General features: G+C 32.5%; 1 protein-coding gene across 1 annotated transcript; it reads left to right on the forward strand.

Annotated features, from left to right (window-relative positions):
* Nucleotides 1-226: 226 nt before the first annotated feature.
* On the forward strand, nucleotides 227-3,041 carry LOC131623518 (protein RER1B-like). The gene is made up of 4 exons (XM_058894528.1): nucleotides 227-382; nucleotides 739-1,106; nucleotides 2,381-2,561; nucleotides 2,679-3,041. The coding sequence occupies exons 2-4, from the start codon at nucleotides 751-753 to the stop codon at nucleotides 2,730-2,732; spliced, it is 591 nt and encodes a 196-aa protein (XP_058750511.1). The 5' UTR covers nucleotides 227-382; nucleotides 739-750; the 3' UTR covers nucleotides 2,733-3,041.
* The last annotated feature ends 7,102 nt before the right edge of the window (nucleotides 3,042-10,143 follow it).

The raw sequence follows: 10,143 nt of genomic DNA on the forward strand, positions 1-10,143 counted from the left end.
TCCACAAGACCACAATGGAGAAAAATTAAATTTACGTATTTCATATTTAACTTATCAAGTTACTTCCCAAACGGGCAGTATTAGGTCACAACAACACTTAGTTATTATTATCCCACAGGCAGTATTACGTCACAACAAAACTTAGTTATACGACAGACGATATATCTGCCGTTCAAATTTCAGCACACAGCTCAATCACAAAACCATATTAAAATACCAAAACGACGTAGCATAATAACAAAAAAAAATCAAAATCAGAAGGAGGAGTAAAAAAACGCACACACAAATATTCGCATCTCTTGTAGATCTACTGCTAACCCTTCGGTTCCTCCCTTCATCAATTCTATCCTCTTCGATCTCCACCTCCGATCCGTCGTCGCAGGTCAGCTCATCTTCTCCGCTCTCACTTCTTTCTTCCTCTTCGTGTTTCCTCTTTCGTTTCCAAAATGTTAGGGTTTTTCAGATTTTACTAATTTCAACCCTAGATCTTGATTTCTACACCACCTTAAACCATGAAAACAACACCGGATTCACTTTATTTTCTTATCATATTCATCATTTTTCATAAATCAAGCTTACGATTATTAAATCCTGAGATTCTAATTTCTCAACAGTATTTCTTGTTAATTTCGCTGTTTTAAATCTATTTAACCAAGGTTTTAAATATTGGTTAATTGCTGTAATTAGTGTTAATGTGAGTAGATTAGGGTTTTGACACGCGAGATTTTCTTTCTGCAGATTGTGAATTGAATGGAAGGAACTGGAGGCAGCAGTGCCTCTGCTGCTGCTGCGCAACCTGTGAATCAACGGTTGCAGGAATTTTCGAAGCTATTTCAATATTATTTGGATAAATCTACGCCGCACTCGACGTATAGATGGATTGGGACTTTTGTTATTGCATCTATATATCTTTTGAGGGTTTTTTATATTCAAGGATTTTACATTGTGTCTTATGGACTGGGAATCTATATGCTGAATCTGTTGATTGGGTTTCTCTCACCTTTGGTTGATCCTGAGATGGAGCCTTCTGATGGACCCTTGCTACCAACTAAAGGGTCGGATGAGTTCAAACCGTTCATCCGCCGACTTCCTGAGTTTAAGTTCTGGTAATTTACTTGTTTCGGATTTTATTGTGTGCGTAGTATAATATAATATGTTGATTAGCTTAATAGCATACCATTTTTGCCGCTTGTTACTAAGTTTTAATATAACATTTTGAAATCATAGGTATTTATTTGTGAGGAAGCTTTGATTTAATTTGGGATTCTTGTCTGTAGTTTCTAGCTTGCTGCTTCATTTCCTCTCTTGGATATTGGACCTTTTGTTTGGGAATTTGACATGTCGTAGCTTTTTTATGTTAATCTGACTATCATTTCTGAATTCCATTTTATAGATATAGCTAACACCTCCAATGTTCATGAAGCTTATGGGCCTGTTTGTTTAGATTAAAAAAAAGTTTTTTTACTTTATATTTTTAAAAATGATTTTTAGGAAAAATAATTTCAAAACAGGAAGTTATTTTTAACTTATTTTTTATAAATTAAAAGACCAATTTTGACATCAACTTAATTATACATCGTTGAAGAAGCTGAAAAAATATGTAATACTGTAAAAATTATTATTTAAAAAAGCTGGAAAAATCATTTTTAAAACTAAAACAAGCGGGTCTTTTTGTAACTAATCATTTCATCACTTGCTCTCAGCTGCCAGTGCATTCAATGTAGCCAGTTAAAAAATGTTTCTCAAAAAACTTAATTTTCTAATCACATTATTTTCCATTGAACAAACTCTTGCCTCAACACCCTTTTGTATCATTAATAAGTATTTCAAATATGATTTTAGAAGCTTTAGAGTTTGATATGTCGCCCTGAAGACTAAGGAACATACCTGTTTAGTATTTATGCGAATCATTCAATTTGGTCGTTTCGGTTTATCATTTATTTCATGTTTCCAAAATTACTTTCCTTAACTGTCTCAGGGTTTCCTTGGAAAATTTCACACCTTCTAAGCTCTCAGTTTTAAGAATCCAAAAGTGTAAAATCTATAAGGGGAAGTTCTTACTTGGCACAGGTGTATATGTCATTACAATACTTGAGAACTGTTTTGTGGAACAAGTTTTGTTTCAATCAAGATTAAATGTTATGGCATGATAAGGGTATTTGTATTTAATTTTGGTGGTATGAATTGTTTTATTTAATTCAACTTTCTTGAAACAGAGTGGTGTTTGTGCATTCTTTTAAAAAAATTTCCAACGACTTGTGTAAATTTTGTACAACTATGATTTGCTAAAGCTGGCATGTTTACGTTTGGTAACATTTCATAGGTATCTCCATTCATATAAGAATGACGATTTGTATTATTTTTGTTATCATGGTTGCAGGTATTCTTTCACAAAAGCTTTCCTAATTGCATTTTTGATGACTTTCTTCTCTGTATTTGACGTTCCTGTATTCTGGCCAATATTACTCTGCTACTGGGTTGTTCTGTTTGTCCTTACAATGAGGCGCCAGATTGCACACATGATCAAATACAGATATATTCCATTCAACTTGGGAAAACAGGTTTTTACTTTTTATCCTTAGACTGTCTTTAATCATTTGCCCTGTGACAGAAGCAAGATTGTTTGGTCTGTATCAATTGCATGAAAGGTAAAGTCTGTTTGTTTTAACTTAATGCAGAAATACGGTGGGAAGAAATCTTCTGGAAGTAGCATTGGCTCTCGGGCAGACTGAAGCTTTGCTGTGTCATGATTTGAAGAACACAGATCTCAAAGTTAGGTTTTGTGGGCATTCAGGGTACTTGTTTTTCCCTTTTATTTGAAGGAATTTGTAGTCAGAGTATTAAGGATGCCTATATGCAGTTACAGAAAGTATTCGTTTTATGGTTTTATGATACCAGAAGACATGCTAATGCTGGTAGTGAACTTCATTGTTGATATAGTTTTAGATTTATTGCAATTTTAGTCTTGTATTGCCATTGGACAGATTCTCACAGAACCTTGATTTTTCTCCTACTCGGGATATTTCTATATTGCTTTTGAAGTTTCTGCATTAATGTTAGTATATTAGATTGACTATGGACTCTGTCAAATTACGCACAATTTTTCTTCTAAAGATATTTTTATTTTTGGGCAAATTAAGCATCATTTATCATATTATATTGACTATTGACTGTGTCAAATTAAGAACAATTTTTCTCCAAAATATATTTTTTATTTGTGGGCAATTGTCAATTTGTGGTGTTGCAGCTTTCGAAAACTGATGAGTTTTCAAACTGTACCCTACACATAATCCATTTAAGATAATAAAAATACATTAATAATTAATTTTTTTTAATTTTTTTTGAAACCATATAACTTTGGCTATTAAAAATTCAAAGTCTCTAATTTCATAATTTGCTATCTGATTTCATAATTTGGTAATGATGAAACTTGGCTTTTAATCTCTATTTAGACTCGGAGTTTATAGTGCCGTTTTCGTGTTTGTATTCTGATAGTTATGATTTATTGTATTGTTGAATATTTTAATTCTGAAAGAATCTAATAAAAGTGTAGATGTTTTTTATGGCTATTTGATGTGCTTATATTATATGTGGAAGCTTTAAAAGTAAATTTTATATTTTTAAAAGTTGTTTCTCCTACTCATTCGCTCTCTTATTCATTCATTTTATTTTTCATTTTCTCTCCAAAAAGTTCCTAGTGCCGGTGAGTAAATCTTCATCTCCACTCTTTACTTTTTGCATAATCTGTGCTTGATTTTAAAAAATACTATGAATCAAAGTTCTTCCTCTGGGGTCTGTGGTGTTTTAATAGACAAACTTTAATCATAGACAAAATTCTTCAAGTGAAATGAATGGAGACGAAAGAAGTATGATTTGAGAGGATTAAGGAGGATAAGAAAGCTTCATTTATGTAAGATGAGAATCAAAATGTAGTATTGCCTAAGTCAATACAATCATGGGTTAAATATGTTTTATCATTATCTTTTGAAATTTGAAAAATTAAAACATATTCTTTTTATTTTAAAAAATTCTAAAATTTAGTAAAGAAATATTTTATTGTATTCTAAACATGTATGAAAAATTATTCAAAAATTTAAAAGTTTAATGGTAATTAAACAGTTTTCTAAATTTTAGAAAATAGTAAAGACTAAAATTGCATGCATGAAATTTTTGTAGAGATTAAAATATATTATTTTTTTAATAAGGACTAAAAATGAAAGTTGAAATATTTATAAGGATAAAAAAAACATTTAGCCCTACACTCATTGGGATAAATTGATTTTTTATAAGTTCTTAAATAAATTATTCCCTTCCCCGAGTTAGACTTTTTAAGAGATACAAGTTACTTGATTGGTCAATTTAATTATAGGACATGTCAATACAATCAACTAAGCAGTAGCAACCATAACCGATCTAAATAACTTTGAAACTAACATAACAACTTACTTACTTAACAAGTAACAAACTAACTCATTAACATTGAACCACATACAATGCCCCCCCTCATTCATAATTTTCAATAATTGGATTTTCCTCAATGTCTTCAACATTGTATTCTTCAATAGTTTGATGAGAATGTTTGTTCATCGCAACAGTTTTAGAGTAATCAAGTTCAAACTTTTCTTTGTTTACTTAATGATGCAGTAAATATAACTTTATTTATATGTGCTTATTCTCAATATGACTCCCAGTGTGCATAGTCAAATTTATTGTTGATTTGCTTTCTATAAGTAGCTCAATTATTATAGTTTAAGTTATTTCAATTTCATTAATCATCAGTCCAATTCATAGTATTTGAGAGGATAAAAATAAAACAACAACTTCTAACTTCTTTGAACACCAAGAAAATGAAGCTTTACCTATGATGAACAAATAGCCTTTTTGTTCTTTCTGTAATCTTGATCTACACCCCCAATTTGAGTTTTAGAAGCTTAATGCTACAACTTTATTCTTTTTGTTTCTTCTTTGTATATTATCAAGATAATGTGATATCCATGGTTCATTTCATATTTCTTTGGATTCTCTTTGAAGCTCTCAACTGATATGTCTATGATTGCTCCATAAGCCAATTTACCAAACCAACACTTTCGCATAGATCAAACATGATATTGCATAAATAACTCAATAATCTTATGATTTATTTGTATAAAGGAATATCCATTAAGTCTTCATCTCATTCTACATTGAGTTGAGTTTATCTCAATTGTCAATAGGCTTCAAAGTTGCACTAAAATTTAGAGAAATTCTTTATGCACCCATACACCTTCTTAGGAACCTATGGTGAAAACTCCAAATATGCGAAGTCACATTTTTTTAGAAAAAAGTGACTTCGCATATGCATCTCTGAAGTAAATTGACTTGTTCAGAGAATGCAAACAGACACCCCCACTCTTGCCATTCTCTTCAAACACATAATACACCCCAAAACCCATTTTCTCCTAACACAACATTTAGGTTAAAAAGCTCCATTGAAGATTCTCAAGCTCCAAAAGTTCCATAAAAGCATTCACATTCATTCCAACTTATCCTAAAAGTTCAAAAAATTTAGTAAATTTTCTCTATTCATTACCTCTTCCTCAAACTTGTTATTAGGTTTGTTAGAATCTAGGACAATGTGTAGGTTGATGTTATTGTAATTCAATGTTAGTGTTTGGATGTTAAAAGTTGAATTTTGGATAAGTTAGGACAAACAGTGGGAGCTTTGAAAAAGTATGTAACTCAAATAACATGCACAAAAAAAAATCAAACCAATGGCTTGGAGTAAACTCCAAGGACTCCAGAATATCCATATAATAATAGTCAAAGTATTAAGGTCTTAGGTCAATAGTCCACCCCCCAGACTTAGGGTATAGTAACCAAAGTCCAAGTCCTTTATTAAACTTTTTATGGTTCAAGTTGAATATTAATGTATTAAGAACAAAATAGAAGTCCAAATGGACAAAAGAAAAAGTGCATAAGCTTAAACATAGGTCTAGATGGACAAAGGAAATATGAACATAAACATGATAATGATGAGAAATAGTACAATAAAGCATAAAATAGTAAACTCGGTCGTACTGCTCACGATGACATAAACTGGACACCCTTCCGTGATTACCAGCATGTTGTCCCCTTCGACCACATCTGAGTATATTTCAGATGGTTAGCATGTGGGACAAACACCATGGTCAGATATCTGCCAGAAAGGTGCACGAGACAACTTGGATGTGTGCAGTTGATACCTAGGTCTCCATCTGAGGCTGCTCCTGACACCATTATCCGCCAAGCTCTCACAGATATCTTTCAAGATTGGGAGCATCATTTGGTGCCAGAGGAATATCGGGCGATGCGGGCATTCCAGAGCTGGCACTGCGTAGATGGATATGTGACATGTTTTTTTTAAGTGTCACATCCTATCATGACACTTGATGCTCCTGAGCGTCCACCTAGGCCAACGCATGAGAAGCTCTAGGAGAATGAGCAAGTCGAGGATGAGCATGCCATTGATCTCCTGCCGATATGTCAACGGATACAGTTGATTGGGCAGGAGGCATTGGACCTAGAGATTATGCAATATGGCGGTGTAGAGGTGGTTGCCATAATGGAGAGGATTGTCAAAGAGTCGTCCAGTGCGACAGACTATAGGAGGTAGAGGAGGTCGCATGGGGTTAGAATTAAGCCTACTCAGTGGTAGCAGTACCCTATGTTTTATGACTTTTATTTAGAGTTGTAATATTTGTACATTTTGCACTTTCATAACAGTCGTTGTACTGTATTTTGATACTTAATTTTATTTTACGTTGTTGTTATTTCTAAATCGTGTTATCGGATAAAAGGTATCAAATTTAGTTATTTTGTTTCTCCGATTTTAACAATGTAATTATGAAGTTTTTTTCAAAAATGGAAGACTCAGAGAAATTTTTGCATGTGCATATCCGAAATGTGTTTTAGGTGGTTTCAGAGATGCATATGCGAAAAAACTCTGGTATTTTAATTCCAACGTTTAAATTATAAAACTTGGAAAAAAGATCATTTCAAATATGCATATCCGAAACATCCTGAAATGTGAAAAAGGTGTGTTCAGATATGCATATTTTAAGGACATTTTGGGGTTTTCAGGGGTACTTTTCACCCTCTATGGGTGTATAGAGAGATTCTCAAAATTTATCATATTGAACTTCATAGCACACCTTCATCGTATGTTCTTGGTGCAAGAAAAATACTTTTGCTTCTATTCCTAAATTCCATTTCCAAAAATTAACATACACGATATATTGCCCAAACCAAACATTCCAAAAGTAAATAAAATTATTAATAATAATCTGAAAAAATTTATAAAAATTGATCCGCTGTCGCACACAGGTTAAAAAACGAGTTTAAAAACATAGTAAACGGAAGCGATACACAAGTCGTATCACTAAAACTTTAGATTATTCTAACCATCCGATTGGAACAATTAGGGGTTTAGGTTTTCAGAACTGTAATCGTAAAAAAGTAAACTAAAACAAATATGGCAAGCAAGTTAATCTATTGTTTCATTTTTCGACTGATCATCGATTCTTATAATTCCAATTCCTTAAACGGATACGATCCTATTCGTTTACAACAACAATCAAGAAGCGCAATTGATATTGTATGGTTTATGTTCCTATTTTCTAAATTAAGCAAACGGTTAAAGATCACGCGAATCAACAAAAAAGCTACACCAAACGCGGTTAAAAATAAGGGACATGAACACAATCGAATTTAATCAATTCTATCCTATAAACAACAATTGAATCAAGAAAACAGAAGCAAACGAATTCATTGACAGAATATAAAAGAAATTGAAATTGAATCGAAAATTATAAAAAACTTAAAGTTATGGAATATGAATACAGTTAATTAAACTATGGTGATTTGCTTTTCATAGAAACTGTATCCGTCTAATTTTATTTTGTGAAAATAGAATCCCTGAATCCTAATGTAATACTGAAGTTTGTTTAAATAGAACAAGGGAAATCAGACACTAATAATAACCGACCCATAAAACATAAAAACAGGTTCAAAACTAATTATTATTTTTTGTATGAAAGAAAATGCAAAATTCGACTCTTCTACACTCGAAATTGGGTTCTGACTTCAACATGAAACTTGTAGCTTATCCTTTCAACTTTTCAACGCATATTAGAACGCGTCAAATGACATCCCGTTGCTCAAGTTATGACATGCACAACGAGAAGGTATCAAATTACTACTTATTCAGAAAACATGTAACAAAATTAAAATAAAAGCAGAAATAAACTAAGCTTAGGACAAACACTAAAAATATTAAAAATAACATAAAAATTTATAGAATTACCGTGGCACAATAGTAAAAGAGTGTGCATCAAAATAAACTGATAAAAAATAAAGGAATTCATTGAAACAAAATATTATGAGTACTACTCAATCAACTACACAACCAAATGAACAAATTATATTAAAATAAAATATAGTGGTGAAGTTGTGATGCCTATATGTTGGGAAGGTCCACACTTTTTACGAGGTCATAAAACCTTCTTTGGGTATATAATTGGGAAATAATGTCCTCAACCCGACATCACGAGCTTGACGTCACACCAATGAGATTGTTTCTTGATTTTGACAATCTTTGGTCTTCATAAGGAGGTATATGAGCAAAAATTGGACTTTATTCATTATTGGTCCATACTTCTATTAAGTCGTATGATATACTCATAGTCATATGTGTAAACAGCTCCCCCTAAGTCCGATCTAGCATAGTCAGGGTGTGGCCTGCAACCTAGGTCCTTCTTCTTAGATGCCTCTTGAAGTTCGTACTCTTAAGGTTTTTGCATATATTTTATTCATCATAATATGTCTGATTGATCTTGAATTTTAGTATGCTTCCTTTTTTTGTCACGACTCGATGGAGTTCTTCAAGTTGTGTCACATTTATTTTCTATACATGCCATTCATATTGTGTATGGTGATGTCATATTATTAGGTGTGGTGCAACTTTTGTATGGGAACCACAATCGTTATATTTATTTGATGATACAATCTCTAGTGACGTGGTATTCGTTCATTAGTGGATGGGCAATCTCTATGGTCCTTTATACCAAAAGTCAACAGTTGACCAAAAGTCAACGGTGCTACTATGAATGGCTTTCAACTATTTCTTTTTCATGATGTGTATCAATACAATAACCATGCATTGAATATGAATGTAGATGATTTAATGAATTAGGTCAAAAGTCAACTAAAAAGTTGACTTTGACAAAAAAGTCAACTGCAATGTAGTATCTTCTTTTCTAAGCAATCACACAAAAAAACCCTAGTTCACGAGGCTTTCCATAGGATGAAACCTTTATCCAATAATATCCAATGGAATTCACAATATCTTGCATCATAAGTCACAATAGAAAATCAATCTAATCATCTGGTCAAAACACTAATGTCCAAGTGTTGAGACAATCCAATTGCAACCATGAGTTCTTTGAACCAATGATGTTATATGTAAATGTAAATGAATGAATGTTCTTGAATAAAATGAGTGAGTGATAGGATTGCATGCAGATGGATCCAAAGCTATAAGTTAGATAAAAAATAAAAAGAGGAGGGAAAATTTTGGGGTATGACAGCGTACCATTGGAATGAGGACCCCTAAGACAGACGACTCTTAAAAGTCGATGCTTCCCTGTCTTGAGGCCTAAGGACGATTCTCCGTCTAACCCTGACCTGCTCATTCTTACGTCTAGCCTTCTCATGTTGAACAAATGCGTGTTGGGTTTCACGACCGAGTCTCAAATTGTCAGGGTTGTTTGCAACCATTTTCCTAAAATAAATAAAAAATGACATCAGGAAACGACATTAATTTGCATCCAAGACACTTTTCAGATATGCATCTTCGAAAACCAGTCTTGACACATTTCTGAGATGCATATCTGAATAAGCTCGTGTTTCTCAACAATGACAGAAATGCAGATCACTCTTGCCTTAATCTACCAAAATGCAACCAAATGAGAATGCATGTCTCTAACATCTACCTATTTCGAATGTAACTACTATCTAATGCATTTAAACTAACCTATTTTACCTAATATATTAATCAAAACTAAAAAAATGAAATGAAAAACTTACTCAAAAAAGAGTTGTGGATGAAAAATGTTGAATGTTTTTAGT

The sequence above is a fragment of the Vicia villosa genome, unplaced genomic scaffold, assembly GCF_029867415.1.
Source record: "Vicia villosa cultivar HV-30 ecotype Madison, WI unplaced genomic scaffold, Vvil1.0 ctg.000073F_1_1, whole genome shotgun sequence".
Classification (NCBI taxonomy): Eukaryota; Viridiplantae; Streptophyta; class Magnoliopsida; order Fabales; family Fabaceae; genus Vicia; species Vicia villosa.